At 37.8% G+C, this 19,808-nt stretch overlaps 2 protein-coding genes across 10 annotated transcripts in view; one reads left to right on the forward strand and one right to left on the reverse strand.

Moving 5' to 3' along the window:
• Window positions 1–6,496, forward strand: part of LOC103981023 (probable sarcosine oxidase) — a 28,848-nt gene extending 22,352 nt beyond the window's left edge. For 2 of the 8 annotated variants that reach the window (XR_010495718.1, XR_010495719.1), the window contains 2 exons: window positions 438–555; window positions 638–907. Coding sequence is in view for 2 of the 8 variants with exons in the window: in XM_009397593.3 (XP_009395868.2) it covers window positions 4,866–6,107 (1,242 nt within the window). In the remaining 6 variants the exon portion in view is untranslated. Of the gene's footprint in view, window positions 1–437; window positions 556–637; window positions 1,195–1,588; window positions 1,681–1,794; window positions 1,852–4,757 lie in introns of those variants that run through there. The other 6 variants (XR_010495721.1, XR_010495720.1, XR_010495722.1 and 3 more) reach the window with 6 other exon arrangements.
• Window positions 6,497–9,579: 3,083 nt separating this feature from the next.
• On the reverse strand, window positions 9,580–19,515 carry LOC135635721 (uncharacterized). Of its 2 annotated transcripts, XM_065147005.1 has the most exons (9): window positions 19,292–19,515; window positions 16,338–16,446; window positions 16,009–16,222; window positions 15,725–15,810; window positions 15,378–15,524; window positions 12,941–13,043; window positions 11,161–11,273; window positions 10,398–10,523; window positions 9,580–9,979 (listed from the first exon to the last, which is right to left on the reverse strand). In XM_065147005.1, the coding sequence occupies exons 2-8, from the start codon at window positions 16,404–16,406 to the stop codon at window positions 10,431–10,433; spliced, it is 825 nt and encodes a 274-aa protein (XP_065003077.1). In that variant the 5' UTR covers window positions 16,407–16,446; window positions 19,292–19,515; the 3' UTR covers window positions 9,580–9,979; window positions 10,398–10,430. The 2 variants fall into 2 exon arrangements, with proteins under 2 accessions (XP_065003077.1, XP_065003078.1); XM_065147006.1 differs by lacking the exon at window positions 16,338–16,446 and having other exon boundaries at window positions 16,009–16,302.
• Window positions 19,516–19,808: the final 293 nt, after the last annotated feature.

A 19,808-nucleotide genomic window follows, 5' to 3' on the forward strand; every position in this document is an offset into this window, starting at 1 on the left:
CCACATGCTAAGTTAATAGATTGGAACTAAGCTGGGATGCCGTACTCAATTTGAGTGGGATCCTAATTTTAGCACCATGATTTCTGCTCCTTTGCACTGCCCAACAACTTATCCGCCGGTCGAGATAAAATATGTGAAAGAGGTCTCGGAGTATCACAGAAAGAAGACTTGGTTAGTTTTGGTGGCATTTTGCCATTTCCTCTCATAGATACGACAGGATCCAAAGCATGCCCCAGCATACATGTTTTCTTCATATTGCTACAATTATCGGACTCATATCATATATTCTTCAATTATATGTTATCTCTCTCCCTCGATAACTTTATTTGATTGAGCCAAGAAAGAATTTGCTAAACTGGACACACCGACATTTAGAAGTTGCTATATGTGCTAGTCTCTTGTGTGTTCTAAAGTTGGCCCTTTATCTCCCTTAACAGACGCCATGTTTCTGCCCCTTCTCCATCCCCATCCACGGAAGACCAAATTCTATAACAGAAGTTACGAAGGAGCTAGTCTGTTCTGCATCAGGCAGTGACAGTGAGGAGAAAGCTATGGGTTAGTTAGTATGTTTTTTCCTCCAGTTCAGCTGATTGAAATAAGAAAACTTATCGATTCATTTGATGCATATGATTTGTAGAGCAAAGAAATAAAAAACCAAGGTCAGTTTGTTGGGCACCATGCCCAAATATGACGAAGAGCAAGGGAGTGCAGACTACAGTCCAGCGACCCTTCATTATCCTCTACTGCCCAAGAATCATCCTGAACTATAGTCTTCAGTTTCTCCAAATGCCAAAATGATGCATCCTATTTGCATGTTGATTGTTGCTTCTCACCGAAATATGTTCTGCTATGCTGTTCTCGTTTAATGTACTTATTTGGAGGCATATACATTAGGTTTTTGCTTGGAGTTTGGACACTGTTCTTTGAAGGCATATATTGTGATGCTTCTTCTAGGAAGATATTCTCATTGTGGAAGGAGACTTGGAAGTTTTGTGACCGTCAAACTGGGTTGCTTCAGATAATATCAAGTTACCACCATCAACATTATGATGTGAGAAGACAGACTGTTAGTCAGAGGAACCAGAGAACTTGGTCTGAAATCTTTGCACATCATCAATTTATCGCATGATCCGTCGATCAGTCGGGTGTATTATTGTTAACTTGCAGTTCGAAGCATCAATCCGAGTCATTCAGGTATGATTACTGTCAATAACCCTCTTTAGCATGTTAGTATGCTGATACGAAATAGTACTGTATCAATCCGATCAGTGTCCAGGTGCTCCAAATTGTAAACCTTGTTGATTTTTCCAAAGTGCCAAGTCAAGTAAACCATGTCGTGCCAGAATCTTGTTCTTGTTCTTGTAGCTTTCATCAGTTGGTCAGTCAACGTTGACTGTTTACCATCTGCGAAGCTCATTCTCCTCCACATGCCAATTTAATTTCATTTACTGCTACTAAGACGAGTCCCAGACCTATCAAAACTACAAGACAAGCGTATGCTCCGGAGTCTGTATGCGGTGCAGCAACGGTAGAGTTACAGTCTTGGTCATGGCGTCAACCCTCTTGTCGTCAACTTAGCCTTCTCCTATCCCCACCGATGGATGATGCACTCCGTCATTGCTTTCCTGTGGATGTTTCCTAACACCTATACGTCTTATTTGGATTGCTCTTCACTGTTTGGTATCCTCCTCCTCCTTTCTCCTCCTCCTGCTGCTGCTTATATGTTCTGGTTTTGTTGGATTCTATCTTCACATGCCTTGTATTAACATCTCTCTCGCTCTCTCTCGTGTGCAGTCAGTGGTGGAACCACCGAAGTAACTGGTTCTCGGGGATCCACAGAGACTCAATCAGGTCAGAGACTTCTTTCCTTTCTTCTTTAATCTCTGTTTTGAAGAGTATTCATGCAAGAATATTAGATCTGTAAGCTTTACAACCCATTGTTGGTCCAAGCACGTGTATCAGATTCCAAGAACCACCAGGAATCATCATCTTTAGAGCAATCTCCTGTTCTCCTGCTTAGAAACCGCTGCCCACCTTTACCATGCAGAGAATCCCAAGTAATAGACAAGATATAGAACTGCTTTATGGTGAACAAAGATGACGACGGACAACACCTCACACCACCTTGCTTTCTAGATTAGCCTGCCAGCAGAGGTGGCCCAAAAGAGACTTGGATAATAACAAGTCCAGCTTTAGACATTGCTAAACAAATCCCTTACAGCATACGGAATCTCTTGTTTGGATGAAGTAGAGTGTTTATCACGTGCTAGATTTAATAAAAAAATAAAAAAAACTATCATTCGTAGTTCTTAATTTATAAAAGATCTTTGTTATCTTTGAATTCAAATCTTTATCTTTACGATATTTTAATTAAAAAATTATATCTTCTTAATAGGATAGAAAAAGTCTTATCCACATGGTTCAGATTTATTACAAAATAATAGATTACTCTAAAAAAAATATAAGATAAAAATATATCAATAATCATAAAAAAAAATAAATTAATATTTAATACTCATGAAACATATATAAATATTAATAATTTAATATAAAATAATAACATATCAATCCATATATTAAAAAATAAAGTTAATTCTTATGTAATAAATAAAATAACACATCAGCACATCTCAATCATATAGATAATAATTAAATAACAAAGACATACATCACATCTGATGATGTACTTTTCCAACAACAGATGAAAAAACATATTTTATGGGATGAATTCCTTCAATAACGGATGGAGAAACCGTATAATCGTTTGATATATGAACTACTAACTTATATCCATTAGTGGTCTGGTAGTACTATGATAGCTCATAGTTCTTTTCATAAATTATATTTCCAATAACCACTTAGTATAGTCACATAAACTACGATATACTATATGGTAATGATCACATCAATATTATCAATTTAATCTAAAAATATAAGAAAATCAATAATTATTTTTAAGTAATATCTTTATATAAAATATTAGTTTATCATATCATAAAGATAGGCATTAATCTTTTAATAGTCTTCCATGAATCATAATTAAAATAATTTAATTGACTTAAACCAATTTCAATTCAATTATAACATAATGAAACTAATCTCAAATCGTTATAGAATCGACCTGGAATCATCTTAAACTAGTCTAATTTAAATTTAATTGATTTCAATTATGTCAAGTGGGCTTGAACCGTTCAAGTTGGTCAGGAATCACCTAGAGCCATCTTGAATTGATTAAACCTATCTGATTTAGTCAACTAACAAACTCAAACCAATTAATGAAGAAAAAATTAGATTATATTATATAATGCTAGTCCAAATCAAATCGATCTACCTTGAGTCTTAAACGTATCACATGTGCCACACATGTCTTAGGTAATATGTTAGGTTAAGGTACACTAGACTAGATAGAGGGATGATAATATGTCTAGTGCTACTTGCATAGCTATGTCGGCCTAGCTTCATGAGTTGGATTGAGCCTTACTCATGAATTTAATTAAGCATTACTATTGAATTGGGCCACTCTTGGTTCGTTGGTTGAGTTATACCTAATCACATATGTTGGGTCATGCTTGATTACAATTTTAATCATGTGCAACTACGTGCATTGGGTCATGCTTGGTTGAGTCGTACTTGGTCATATGAGTTAGGTCATATTTATTCATACGAGTTGAGTCATACCTAACAATATGGGTTAGATTATAACTAAGTACATAGGTTGGGTCACGCCTAATCACGTAAGTTAAATCATATCTAACCACATAGGGTAGGTCATGCTTACCCATATAAGCTGAGCTGTACCTAGTCACATAGGCTGGGTCATGCGTAACTACATGGGCTGAATTATACTTAACCATCTAAGCTATAATATACTTGGTCACATTGATTGAACTATATCTAGCCACATGGGTTGAAACGTATTTGACCACATAAGCTAAGCCATAGAGTTGAATCATACTTAACCACGTAGGCTAGGTGATGCCTACCCACATGAGCTGATCTGATCAATCGAACTTATGTTAGACCCAATTTGATCATTCTTATTAAATTAGATTTTATTACTTTAAAAATATTTTTAAAATTATAAAAATAATAATTAATCTCAAATTCATTTTTTATAAACAAACTAATTTAGATTCATGATTTCAAATTTAAAGCTAATTAAATCATAAAAATTTACACATAAATTTTTAAATATAAATATATCTAATTAAATGAATTAGAATTATTATTAAGTTAATTAATAATTCTAACATCATAATTCAATGATCATAATTTATTAATTATAAATTTATAAATTTAAAATATTATTGTGCATCATATAAATTATAATAAATCTAATATCAAATATTTTAAAATATAAATAAAAATTACAAAAAAAATAAAGGATCCTCGAGATATCTTCTTCTCAATCCTACCATTAAAGGTAAGTAATAATTTTATTTTATTTTTATCTTATTTCACACACAAAAATAGATTTATAATATTATTTTTTTATGATTCACACATAAAATAAATTTAAATTATTTACTTTCTAAAATTCATATCATTCATTAGGAAATAAATCAATTAATAGTTTCATTGGTGAGCAAAATTCCTAACTTATTCATATGATTAAGGAATTAATTTTAATTATTTCCTTAATAAAGAAATTAATAATTTAAATAGAATAATATATTATTTATTTGGTGATATTAATTTACATTAAAAGAGATAAAATCATCGGGGATTACAATGTTCCTCTGTTCTGATGAAAGCAGAATCTTCATATCAAACACCTTCTGCTTCAACGCATCTACTGCTCAAATACCAGTGGAAACCACCCTGCTGCTGCTGAGAGAGAGGTGTGCAGAGAGGAGGCAGCGGCCATGGAATCCTGCGGTGATCAGTTCGATGTCGTCGTCGTCGGCGCGGGGATCATGGGAAGCTGCGCGGCCTACGAGGCGGCCAAGCGCGGCTGCAGCGTGCTGCTCCTGGAACAGTTCGACTTCCTCCACCAGCTGGGCTCCTCGCATGGCGAGTCGCGCACCATCCGCGCCACCTACCCGGAGGAGTACTACCCGCCGATGGTCCTCGAGGCGCACCGCTTGTGGGAGGCGGCGCAGTCGGAGGCGGGCTACCGGGTGCTCACCAGGACCCCCCACTTCGATATGGGCCCTGCCGATAACAGGAGCCTCCGGTCTGCTATCGCCAGCTGCGAGCGGCAGAGCTCGGTCAACGTGCGCCTTCTCGATCGAGCCGCGGTCGACGAGATGTTCTCCGGCACGTTCCGGCTGCCCGAGGGGTGGATCGGGGTCCGAAGCGACGCCGGAGGTGTCATCAAGCCGACCAAGGCGGTGGCCATGTTTCAGGCCCTGGCCATACGACGAGGGGCTGTTCTAAAGGATCACATGGAGGTGACAGGGATCAAGAAGGACGAGGAAGACAGAGGCGTACGGGTGTCCACCGCCACCGGCGACAGCTTCCTGGGGAAGAAGTGCGTGGTCACGGTGGGACCTTGGTCGAGCAAGCTGGTGAAAGCAGTCAGCGGCCATGTCTTGCCCATCCAACCTCTCCACACCACCATCTGCTACTGGAAGATCAAGGAAGGGCACGAGCACGAGATGACGCCGGAGGGAGGGTTCCCCACCTTCGCCAGCTACGGCGAAATCTACGTCTACGGGACGCCGTCGATGGAGTTCCCGGGACTGATAAAGATCGGGCTGCACGGCGGCCGTCCGTGCGACCCCGACAGGAGGGACTGGACATCGAACTCCGGCATGCTGGTGGACACCGTCGGCTCCTGGATCGAGCAGATGCTTCCGGGCAAGGTCGAGACCGACAAGCCTGTGATCATCCAGTCATGCATGTACTCCATGACCCCTGACGAGGACTTCGTGATCGACTTCCTCGGCGGCGAGCTCGGCAAGGACGTGGTGGTGGCCGGAGGGTTTTCAGGACATGGGTTCAAGATGGGACCGGTGGTGGGGAGGACCCTGGCGGAGTTGGCCATCGATGGGGCGGCAGATGGAGTGGAGCTGAAGCACTTCAGGTTGGGGAGGTTTACAGAAGACTCTAATGGCAATGCAAAGGATTTCGACGATCAAGTGTCCTCTCATCTCCATCAATAGAGACAGAGAGAGAGATATCGAGAGAGGGAGCACCTGTTTCATCCGCTGCTCAAGGTTCGGAAGTGCAAGGTTTTAGTTAACTATCTCCATGCTCTTCGATTCTTTACCTCTCTAGCTGTCTGCTACTTGTTGCTAGCCAACTAAAATCTAGATTTGATGGCAATTTTAGCAGCAGATTCGTTGTCGATGCGGAACAAATCTAAGAACTCCATGGAAGCAGACTGGTGAACTCTGTAGCTTGGTGGTGACTTTGTTTTCCCTTCTCTTCTGCATGTTCTTGTCCTTGAATTCTAATTTGCTGATCAAGTTTGTCTACTGATCCTGTGTGGTTCTGTTCTGGATGCACATTACATGTGCTTCTGACATTTTATTAGACACTTAGTTCCTTATCTCTTCACATTAAATAGCATTTACTGCTATTTAATGCTAAATGTTCCGAGGGAAAGGCTTTTAGTACCAGTTGTAAGATCTAGATGGATGCTATGCAAAGGAAACACTGTGACAAAAAACATTTGGATACAAGAAACAATTGCACAAATTATTACACCTTAATTCGAAATTAAAAACAATGTTATTGTTTAAATCACTGTTGTATGTATGAACATCATAGACCATGAAGCATATGTAGTAATCATCTTGTCATGCATTATTCCCCCAAGGAATGGATCCAAAATCAATATTGTTTCCATGAACAGACATGAGAAGTAATTAATTAGCTGAAAACACCTCTCTGTAACTATCAATCATCAGTCAAGACACTTGAAACCTAAAAACTTCACACTTGTAAGTGGAGATGGTCTGACAAAGGCTAATGCCAATGAATGAGATTCTACTGACACACACAGTTCTCTTTAGACAAATCTATCTGGCCACATGATATCAGGGTTACAGGAGAGTAAAATAACTTTGCTGTGTCACCAGTGGTCACAGAACAGGTGTTCATTTAAATTCTGCCATAGTTAAAATATTATACATGACAAGAGGGGGGCCTTTCCAATGTGTTCCACAGCTGGGGAATTCAAATGCAACAAGTAACTGATCACTTCAGCCATTAGAGAAAGCCATCACTTTAGACTCTTAATCTATAAGAAATTTAATATTTATGCCACATCATTTAGCTTCAGAGATAAAGATACTGGTTGTCTAGATGTCAAAAGCAACTAAAACACTTGATAAGTTGGAAGATTATGAAGTCCATGAACATTGTGTGGACTCACCTGCGTGGCCAAATGCCATAATCAACTTATCAATCCAGTCATTGGCAAAAGTCACTCGTCCCCTCAGAGATTACTCTATGAGAATGGATACATACAGTCCATGTCATCTACATTCAGACAATGAGTTAAGTGATTTCCAAGTGAAAAGGTAACGAGAAGAAAGCTACATCATATCAGACCTGACATTCCAAGTCTAGGAAAAAAGCCATCACTCATAGTTTAGTCAACAAGAAAGTAAAGAATATATCATTCAGATTCAGAAACAATGAATCAACTGGTTTCCTAGTAAAATGAAAGTAGGACAGTACATAAAGACATACTTAACAGTAAAGAGAGTCAATGAGCATAACAACCAGAGATAACTTGCTAGATTTGTGAAGAACAGGAGTATATGCAGTTAATTCAAATAATGGTTATAAGAGACCGATACCTGAAATAGTATCAAATTTCCGTGCTTCTATAGTCATCACATTAGAAAAATTGGACACCAACTTTGGACAAAATGGTATAAGATTTACTTAATTTTGCAGATGTAGAGAACCTAGAGATGCTGATTCATCTGCAAACAGTCCCTTGTTCAGTCCAGCTTGTGCTTTTCAAATTGACATTTACAGGAAGACAGTCCTACAAATGTTAGATTTCAGTCCCCAGCAGGAGAGCTCAGCTCCTAACTGGGTCTTAGCTCCTATAAAAGCAATCAAGCTCAGTTCTCCACCTCCCTGACCAGCTCTGAACTTCCTATAATGGTTGAGTGCCACACTCATCCAACCCAAAATATAGAACTTTGGCAACTGAAGAATAGGGGATCAAACCATGTAAAAATTCTACATTGTTCAGTGACACATTTGCATAATTTTAATTCCGTTGAGCACACAACTGATTATGATGATATGTTCATCTTCACATTCCATCATAAAATAACTATACTAATGTCTCAGCCACGTTTCTAAAATGCAGTTTCCAAAATGAAACACTTGATAGTTTATCCACTTTGTTTGATGACAATTAGGACAACACAGAGCTCATGGCCACAGAAAAAAGATGATCAGATAAGATTTTGTTTGGTTTGGGGAAGCTTCATAGTAAATAGATAGTGGATCGTCCCTTTGGAACCATGCCAAAACATAATCCAAAATGGACATTAGAACGACATGGTGCGATGTGTCCACACCACGGACCTCAAGAGTTCAAGTCTAGTGGCGTGGAAGGTGATAAGGTCAGGATTGGCGTTCCAGAAGAATGAAGCGGCTCATTGAGAACAGAGCTGAATTCAGCAGTAGCGGTCAGAACAGACGATAGCTCTTCAAACACAAAAGGACACCATGAGCTTGGACTGTGCTCAAAGAGACCAGGGTTGAATTCAATGTACTGCGGCAGAAAGTTGTGACAGAGAAAGCTCCTCATTTGGAACAGAAGGACATGAGAATGGGATGTGATTGAAGAGGAGAGGTTAAAATTTATACTGAATAGCCTAAGAGAAGAGCAGTAGATGACTGAAATGAGATTACTTTTCTCCAAACTGAAGGTTTAAACCCCTCCTCCTTGATGAGGACAAAGGTTATGATGATTGGTCCCCCTTCATCTCCTCCCTTCCCCTCACTTAGGCATCAATGTGGGTGGGGAGGATTGTCCGTTGTGCGTTCATCCATATCATGAGGCCATAACATCCCTAAATCATCCAACAAAGGGACAAGGCACACCAAGTCAAGGTATGAAATCCAGGATTCAGTTGATGAGCTTTTAACCTGGACTCATGATGCACTTTCAGCATTGCAAGGTGAGAAGCCAGTGGCTGCCAATAACCATGCACTCATCCTGGATGTACTCTTTGTTTCTTGAATTGGCTTTTTTCTGCAGGGTGATTTATGCCAAAGATATTAGAAGTTCTATCAAAATGTCAACCACTTATCAAATCGTATGATCTTCATAATTCCTGAATGAAGTTTCTTTGAAAAATCCTAATCATCAAGCAACAAACTAAATGTCAGGAAGATCACAAAGACCGTTGTTGCATTTCTGGCTGCACTAAAACTTGTTCTAGTGTCACATTAAATGTCAACAAAATTTAGTTTATTATATTTAAACTGAAAGAACAGTTAAAACATACGCATCAATTTTCATCAAACCACCGGGTCATTAAGAAGACTCATCAACATGACATCAGGTAATATGACAGAAGAGAATCCCAACCAAAACCAAATTCTGCATGTTTAGTTGCATCATAGCATAGGCTATAAACACCGACAAAAAAACGATTTATGTTGAACAAGCCTATTCTTCCATCGGTAAAATTGACCATGTCAGGGATTACAATTGTACCCTTGAAGGTATATTCAGGTACATAACCAAATAGAAGAAATCATAGAATAGAAGTGTTCTGGGTTACATGATGGATGGAACAAGCAGTGGCGTGCAGAAGTTTAACTAGTGTACATAAAGAATAGTATACGACACATCTCTAAACATTTGCACGAAGATAAAGCAAAAGAATTCTTAAATTTGCCTTCAATTTCAGGGAGGTGTAAAGCGAACTCCAGATGCCCACTGAAGATGGTACAATGAAGCAAAAATCTCCAGCTCTAGTTCAGGTATAATCCATGCTTGTTTCTTCTGGTATCACATGGTCAACTAAACAAGGAAGCATCATTCCATAACCTGGGAAAGATGTAGCTAAAATTTCAGTAATACCAGTATCATATAAGAACCTCAGTGACAATGATGTAGCTAAAATTTTAATAATAGCAGTATCATATAAGAACCTCAGTAACAATGAAAGAAGCAGCTTAAAATCTAAATCATGATTAACAAAATACAGCTTTAAGGTCCAAGACCCAAGAAACATAACTGATTCAAATGTTGTTTCTTGGAATAAATTTAATACACATGAACAAAAAGTAAACCAAAATGGGGAAAGGGCTGGTATCTGACCTTGCCTACAAGGTAATTAAAAGAATTAATACCAAATGCTTAGAGAAATACAGCATATTGACATGAAAATGCTGGAAACAAAATTTATTAATAGTCTCTATATGATGAAGCAAAAATATAGCTTTGCGAGTTCATGTCTTCTTACCAGATAACCAGATCATTGCAAATCTACATCAGCTCAATAAAGACCCAGCATTCTCAACTCTGTAACATGACTAGGATCAAGCTCTGGCAAGTTTTTATTTTCATCTCGATTTTCAACCACGTACTCCTGCAATTAGACTAGTTAGATGGTATCAATTTAAATCTTTGTGAACTTGAATAAAGACCAAAAGCTATTAATAGTTAAATAGTTAAAAGAAAATAAAATCCTAGGTCGGATAGTTCGCAAGGAGGCTTAATTCTGAACATGCCTTTGCGCAGATGAATGAAATGGTTCTTATAAAAGATGAAGGGGTAACACACAGAATGGGACAATTATATCTTCCCATCACGCATTTAATTTTTGCAAATGCAATATACTTTAGTCTTGTGCAACTCACAAAGCTATAACCCAGTTGTCATCTCTTTATGGGCCCAATAAAAACACTACTTTGGTTCCCAAGGGACAGAGTATATATTCAAGCATAAACAAGCCCTACAAGAAAACAAAATTCAAATCACAAAACACACCTAAAGCTGCAGCTTGTGGTTTCAGTATGAATGGATTATATTTAGTGAAATCTACAGTGAAATAAATCATTTTAACTAGGACTACAAGTCTGGGATAATCCATTTGAAGTAGAAATATGAATGGGAGTATTAAACTGAATCTATAGCACTTCCACAGCTGCAGGAAACATCTAAAATAAAACAGAAAAGGAACTAGATAGGTACCTGGAATCTAGGAAGTACACATCATTACTAACCTTTGTCAGCTCCTGCTTTGCAAGAACATGATAATGCCGCTCATTAATTCTCTGTCCACAGATTATAGCAATGAAGAAACCATATAGCAAGCCCACCAGAATAACGGCCAATACTGAATCATGAAGCAATGCATCAGCAAAACATAAGGCACCTAAGTTGTTCACAAATCTCTACATCAAGCAAAGAAACTAGGGACTGCATTAGACCCTCCAGAAATGTTTTCTTGAAATACAGAAATAAAAGATGACCCAGAAGAAAAATACAAAAATAAAATATCAGTATGTTTTTCGAGGGAGATGTTAATGGATTGATCGTTGGACTGTGTTTAACAAGCCTATCCAGCTCTAAGCATGCTTGATCAACCGTTGAGAATGTTTTGGTTCTTAATTTAAATAAAATGAAATTTTCTCTATATATTATCATATCTAGAGGATTAATCTGGTTGCATCAGATTAAAACACGACTGAAACATAGATGCTCTACAACTCAATAGACATTAGCTTCAAAGCCAACCTCCCATATCATAACGGTGGCATATTATATGGAAAATAATAAATTTGGTATACATAATCTCAATTCTCGAGTGATATGCTATAAGTAGTTTGGTCTAAAGCATATTAGCACCACACCAGTAGGTCCCTTGGGTCATGGCAAAGTGGTGCTAAAGCAGTTCTATAAGCTCTTCCATGTGAGCTGACACGTTTCCATATTATGGTTTCTTAATCAGAAAAGGGGAGTCAGATCAACAAGCATACAAACAATAGTGTGGCAGCAGGGTATCTAATTGCCACTCACTGGAATCTAGAGAATTCTGTATTCCATGAAAAGTTATGTTGAGCATGCCAGAGATCAAGTGGGAAGGTCATTATGCCTCCATACAAGGGAAGAAAGAATTGACATGTGCATTTGATTTTGCATGCTATAAAACTACTGACTGAGCACCAGGTAAGACCATGTTAGGGAAGTCCCACTCCATAATGGTTGTTGGGGAAGTTGCACCATGTTTCAAGAGAAGTGATTAGATAATGTGATCAGTGGGTTGCTACTGGACCAATTACAGATCACAATGAGTCTCCAACACAATGGAAGGAAAAGGCACCAGGATCATAAAAAGCATGACGGCTTGCAATTATTTGAGAACCTCATATTTCCCACAGGTATGTTATGCATTTAGTGGGCCCCACAAAAGTCCTTAAGGATATGACCATGTAAGATTATGATACCAACAATCTTGAATAAAGATATAACAGAATAATAAATTCATTTGCATATATAACTGATGAACTTGAGTGGTTTAACAATGTTAACAATGGCTTAAAATTTAAATGTTTGTGCCATATTGGCAGGATCCACTGTAAAGTTACTAGCTCATAGGTTGGTGTGGACGTTCACTCCTAATCTAAGCTTGTTTGATAATTCCACTGTAATGTTACTAGCTAGTGGTTTGACAATGATAATTCTGTACTACCTCTTTGAGAATTAACATTAAGCTAGTAGCTGGTAAAACAATTTCTTATCAGATCATCCGTGCAACTTAGAATCAAAGCTCAATAACCAACACCCAGATGAGTTAATTCAGAAAACACCTTGGCGTCCATTAACAGCATAAGAGCCTAAATCAGAACTTGTCAATAGATACAGATTCAAGTGGGCCAAGGTTTTTGTGTCCACTAACACAATGACGACTTCCATGACATTAAACTTGAAATCTGCATAATGCCTGTACAAGAGTTATCATGAAGCCAAGAAATTAAACAGAGTTGGCAAAAGGGAACTTACTGGCCATTGTATAGAATCCATAAGGATGTTCTTCATAACCAAACATTTCTCTCAGTTCTTCACCGTAGAATCTGTAGACCAGCATACCCAAGAAAGCCACAACCTGTCAAATGCATTTCAAGAAAATTCATGAAACCAAAAACACGATAAAACTTCAGCAATTTCTTAAAGAGTGCAAATGATTTATACTTGTATGGAAAGGCCACACCATTTATATAGTTATGCTTCAGCTTCTAAAGTTAACATGTATTGATGAACAATTTCAGTGATGATCACAGAAAAAAGATAATACCCAAAGGGAAAACTATGATGCATCATGATAAATTAACTAGTTTTCTGTGCTAGTGCAAGAGAAACCTTTCTATAAAAAGCTAGCTTTATATTGGAATCTGAACTCAGAAGATATTTTAACCAAACAATCTGAAATATCTTAAAGACCATTTAGACCCTATTTGATTCTTACTAGAACTGCATCACCTAAAAACCATTTGCAAAGATTTATTTTCTGACTGCAGGCAATAGGAATGGACATTATCCACAAGCTACAACAGTCTACAAATAAGAGTTCTATTTCAACAGACTAAAAAATCACACTGCAACTCTTGTAGTTCTTAAATAAATTCATCTAGCACATGTGGCATTTGCACTGTTGAACCAAAACAAGATCAAAATGACCAAAATACAGAAAGGACATGCTGTATTTTGCTTGGTTAGAAAGAACAAATCCTGTTTCTTTCTATGGCACTAGAAGTTGTAAGCATTGTTTTACATGGAATAATCATGTTGAGAGTACTCAAGTGGATCTAGTAGTATGTGCTCAAGGCTGAGGCACACATGACTTTTAAGTAGAAATTTCAGCTACTACTTGAAAAGTCAATTCTACAACCAAATTTAATTCTACTTTAGGAACTAAAAGATCAAGATCATCATCTTAGTCCCCAAAGATTGTGGACAAGAAAACTCATGATTCTTCATATTTCTTAAAGGTTAAGAACCAACAATGTGTGTTCTTTTATGAAAACTTTACAGTTGTTGATATATTGAGCAGGGGCTGCGAATGTTATGAAGCCTTATTCATGCAGATTAAAACATTCTACTTTTCATTTTAATTCATATATATTAAGAAGGCTTCTGATAATAACAGTGATAGTTGCCAGTACCTGGGGTGAAAGACAGCTGACATTTCCAGTACGGCTAAAATGGATATGGTAAAATAGATAACTATTCAAGAAGTTTAAATTAGATAACTATCAATAGGGCCAAAATGGATCAGATGCAGAAGAGATGTTGGAAAGACCAAGGTTTGAAATTTCGTACCGTACTAGTGTATCGAGCTTTGCTCGGTACGGTACGATACGTTGTACCGAGCGATATGCCTATATATATATGTATATGTATATTTGTATGTATATATACATATACATATATATATATCATTCTTCATCGAAGGCCGTAGACATCTCCGGCCTTCGACGAAGAAGAAGGCCGCAAAGTCATAGACGAGGCGATGAAGGAGACCGCCTCTTCCGTTGCTCTAGCCACCACCTTCGCTGATCCCCACGCCTCCAGATCCTCCTCTTTACAACTCTCCTCGTTGTTACCTCCTAGATCGGGATCGACGAGGGAGGGCAACGCCGGATCCGGATCAAGAAAGGGCGTGGAAACAAGTTCAAGCCGAGGTTCTCCCGATTCTCCCTCTTCTTCGAACGTCCACTCCTTCTTCTTCCTTCTTCGACGCTTCTCCCTCAGCCTCGCCACAGCCAGGCCACTATATCGAGCGGACTGCCCGCTACTGGTTCACGGGCGGTACAATTCAAAATCGCAAACCTTGGGAAAGACCATATCGATATATATTTTTAATCAGTGGAAAGATCAGATATTGATATTGAAAGAGCACTAAAATATGTAACCATATATGAAATAGAATAGATGATACTCAGATGCCTGATGACTGACACAAATTTAGATCAGATTTAAGGTGGATATATATGCAAATTACATAAATTGGACATATGACAAACAAATAATTAAAGCACTTACTGAAAACAATAAACTACATTCCATAGGAAAATAAAAAATAAAAAACAAATGTGAAAAGAAAAGGGAAAAAAGAGGATACAATATATAAAAAAGAATCAAATATGAAATAACACATTTAAATACTTCAGATATATCCAGTATTTGGATATCAGAATTCAATGGAACTAGCCACATAACCGTATCCATATTTAAATAATTTTGGATAGCAATGTTTAGAGAAAAATATAGCAGCAAGCAGACATTGTATAATCATTTGCCATTCCTAGATCCAAAATGCAACTTTCTAGCAGATGGTAAGATCAATCGAGACTAAAGACAGTAAAAGACATGTAAGTTCTAAAAGACATTCAATTTTGTTGGGCAAATCTATTGAAAGAAAAAAAGATGTACATTTTACCAATTGCACAATAACAAATATAAGGACATGGTCCCTAGCTACAAGGAGCTGAAACTTCAATCTAAGCCACCAGCGATCCGGAGGCACATTTGCTCGCAATAAGAAAACTGCCCTGCACTCTGTACAGTGTGCAAATGCAAAGCCCTCCTGTTAGAAGAAAGCAGATAGGTGATAAACTTGCCTTTATCAAAGAGGAAAGAATATGAAAACAACCAACAAGTTGAAAATAAAGTATTGCACAGTTTTGCCCGTAGAAAAATAATTTACCCAACAGTAATTGATCATTAGGTAAACTGAATATGGCTAAAATTTGAGTGAAAATTTGATATCAACTTATATAGTTGTACCTTAGTTGATCTCCAGTTATCAAGACAGGACCGATGCACATACTTCTGTGTACCCCTGCAATAGCAAGGTGCAATCAAGTCGTCACCTGTAGGAAAATCTAAGATATCGTCAATAAAAAAATGAATTAATACTATTATGCAGCATAACACAGTCAATTTAACATATTTTTATATTTATGCTACTATATCCTAGATTTGTATCAGTAATTCTGTCAAATTTACATGCTCCATAACAATATAACTTCCTTGTGAATCTTAGTGTACCGATTATGATTAGTAGAGACCTCCGATATCAAGGCAAATCCGGCATTGTGGAGGATCTTGATTGACCAGATTGCGACGCTCATCGTCAATATCATCATCAACATTTTGATCACAATCGCTGAGCACAGGTCTAATTTCACTTGAAGATGTCAACTCCTGGGAACTGCCTGCAGCAGTCAGCTTTGGAAGAATGGGCTCAGTATCTGATATTTCTTGACAATCATTAGATACCAACTGCATTGTGAAGATCCAATCATAACCATACATCAACAAATAGGTTAATTTGGTGCACCATTGCAGAAGATGGCAAAAACCTGCACAATAGTAAGAAAAAACGTAACTCAAATACCTCATCAGGAAGAAATATTGATGCAGTAAAAGGCCTAGACTTCATCAAAGGCAAGCATCTGACCAGCATGTCATATCAAGAGAGCAATGATTGTCGATAAAGGTCCAAGCTGTAAAAAGTAAAGGAACCCTAGGAACAGTAGCCTCCAATGACATGCATCAAAAATGAACATCACAACTGCACCCTAGTGCAATATAATGTCTTAAATGATAAAAACAATTACGCCTGCATAATATCAAAGGGGCAAATTTGTTTGACAGCATAATCTGAGGTCATAGAACAAATTTGATGGGGAAAAAAAAGGAAGAGATATTACAGCACATGGAAAATTTCTTAAGCATTGGTCAATCATAGAATTTCATCTTCACAGTAGAAGTCATATTAGGTTATATTCAAGTCCATTCTGATCATCATCAATACCAGCACTGCAGTATGAACTTAACTTTTTTAACGAGGTCTCCCAGGGTAGTTCATGATCTTTACATGATATACTGAACAGAATTCAACAAAGATAATTATTTCTGTAATAATGACAATTGCTATAAGGGGGTACCGTATTGTATGTATAACTTTTATTAGTCTGTTAGATATGACAAAATTTAGACATAATTCCATCAGAGATTGCAAACTTGTGAGTTGTTTTGACAAACCCTTTTACACGAAGAAAATTTAGGACACAAAACATTGTTATTTTGTACATAGGACTATTAAATCCAAGAATTTACATGGAGTCATGAAGAAACTAAATACAGACTTCAAGATTTTCTGTTTCAAGGAACAACCTGATTAGCATTTTGTTGGCCTGGTCTACCATATCCAATCGAAACTGCTTCTGTTATGTGCAGATCAATATTTTATGTTTCCTTAAAACAAGTTCAACAGCAGATCAAATAAATTACACATTATTGTCAATACCAAATGTTTTACCTGTAACAACGCTATGCCTGGTCCCTGATTCCAATAACAAGAATATCAACAAGTCTTTTGTCTTAAAACCTAGCATTTTGTTTTACCCGAACAAAGGGTCTATGTATTTTTAGGTTTTAATTACATGCCATCAACAGAGAATGAATGTGTAAAACATGGAAAAAAGAGGGTGAAAATAACTGCAGATGCAGAAATGAAGCTAGCATGTACTTTCCCAAAGTGCAATTAGTTGCTGACTAGAGATTGGAGCAACCCAATTTGCATTCTGGATAGTGCCCAAAACCTTGCATATCTATCACCCGAATTTCTGGAAGAAACTTAGAACTGGCGATGTTCTCGCAGTATTTGTAATTTACAAAAACTTTGTACAATTGAAAGAGAAGAATAACCAGCATACCATTTTTTTTTATTTTCAAGTTGTAAGAAATCATGATGGATCCTATAAGCATAGGAGCATAAGCTGTCTGATTACATCAAAATATATCCCAGATTAAAAATATCGAACTTTATAATGATTTTTACTACTTTACTTACCAGAACAGTGCATGACCCAAACTTTTTATTCTTTCTACATGATATAGACTAGCACAAAATCACCATTGCATGTTCACTATGTAGAATGTAGAATGAACAAAACCTTTATGAATTCGTCTGTTTAAGTACTAAAGTCATTGCTGTATCCAGTGAGAAGAAGCATCATATGGTAATCAATTGATAGTCTAAGAATAAATCTTATGAAGGATTAATACATAAGAATGATCAATTGATAGTCTTAAGAATAAATTTTACGATGGACAAATACATAAGACAAATTTATAAGCTAGACTGTATTAATGAGAGGCTCTATAGATTATAGAAAAGATAATCTCTTGTTTTCCCCCCTGTAACAATCTACAGGATTTGTCTACCCTCACAAACTGCTTACTGTGACCAATATCAAGGCGACAAGCCACCATCATATGCTTGATCACCATATGGATTCAGGAAACTTTTTCAGAAGCTTACCTTCTCTCGGTCCGGAATCCCATTAAAATGAATACTATACTTCTAGATCAATAAAGAAAAGAATCTTCTCGGAATATAAATCTCTAGTTTCAATTGCTGAGGTATGTGACAGACAGATCGCTAAAGATCAATTCAGAAAGTAACAAAAATCAAGAAATGATAATATTAAACTCTTAAAATACAAATATCAATGTGGAAATTAAAAAAATTACTTCTGAACGTTCTTGGAGTAAATCAGCTTAAACTATGCAATTTTTTATCATCTGCTTGAATGCTCGTGCTCAGTATATATAACTCATCAAAGCAGTCTCTCATGCAAAAAAGAGACAGTTGGAAATTAAAACTAGGTAAAGCAGTGTCTACATTTTTTTACAATTTGACCCGTTAAATGACACAATGTTTAGCAATCCAAATGCATTAAAAAAGCATTCTTCCACAGTTATAAATTAAAGCTAGGTAAATGGTGTCTGTTTTTACTGGTTGATCTCCCGAAACATACAATGCTCAGAATCCGTATGAGTTTAAAGTTATTTTTCTGCTATCCATAGGAGCACGATGCAACCATCAGAATAACAAAACATTCTAGCATGAAGACACTCTCTTTGCCAAAGTGGTTTCTGGTCACCTATATACTGACATGGCCATTGGTCAGCCACCACAAAAGAATCCCAACTACGCGTCCAAGTGCCAAAACAAGTAAGCAGGGAATGCAGATAACAAACTATGTAGACAGCCCAAGCTTTACTCAAATGTACCGATACCAACGTAATAAGACTCAGATGGCAAACTACGCGATGGATTACGAAAACGAAACTACAAACAGACAAATCAATTCGTCCGAGACTGAATCAATCACCCTCCACATCGGAAAGAAATAGAGACGCAATCACAACGATTAAACATTCGGAGATCCGACCCAACCCACCACCATAACACGCAAATCGAACGAGGCGAGTCCTCAGCGCCAATCAGTACCACAACACACATCCAGGATCAGGAAAACAACAAGTACAGCGAGTTACCTCCCGGAGGAACGATCGGGAGGTGTTATCGGATCCAGCTCCGAGAGGGAAGGGATCCGATAGATTAAGCAAAATACCACAGGATGGATCAATTGGTTCTAGGTTTAGGGTTTCTTTAACCAGGGCGCGGGGCAAGCGAAGAGGCCGCGAAGAGGAGGAAGAGAGACGGAAGCAGAGAGAGAGAGAGAGAGAGAGAGAGGGGTAGGGGAATGAGGAGACCAGTGTACCGGTTGTTACGGGGATACACAAACAAAATATGATGGAAAAATACGGCCCCAAGGTCCTATCACGAGAAATTTTACCTCGTGCATTGCCCTCTCACAGGACCTCAACCGTGGCGCCCACACAAAGCGGAGCCCACACGTGAGCGTCGTCTCAAAGAGAGCAAGGGTTTCCGGGCAGGAAACTTGGGGACGGTATAGGCTTCGAAACGCAAAATACTCGTTACACTTCGAAAATGAACTCTATTTTCACCTTTTGTTTAACTGCATAGAGCAGTGGGTCCACCGATAGGCCC

The sequence above is a fragment of the Musa acuminata genome, chromosome BXJ3-4 (assembly GCF_036884655.1).
Source record: "Musa acuminata AAA Group cultivar baxijiao chromosome BXJ3-4, Cavendish_Baxijiao_AAA, whole genome shotgun sequence".
NCBI classification, from domain to species: domain Eukaryota; kingdom Viridiplantae; phylum Streptophyta; class Magnoliopsida; order Zingiberales; family Musaceae; genus Musa; species Musa acuminata.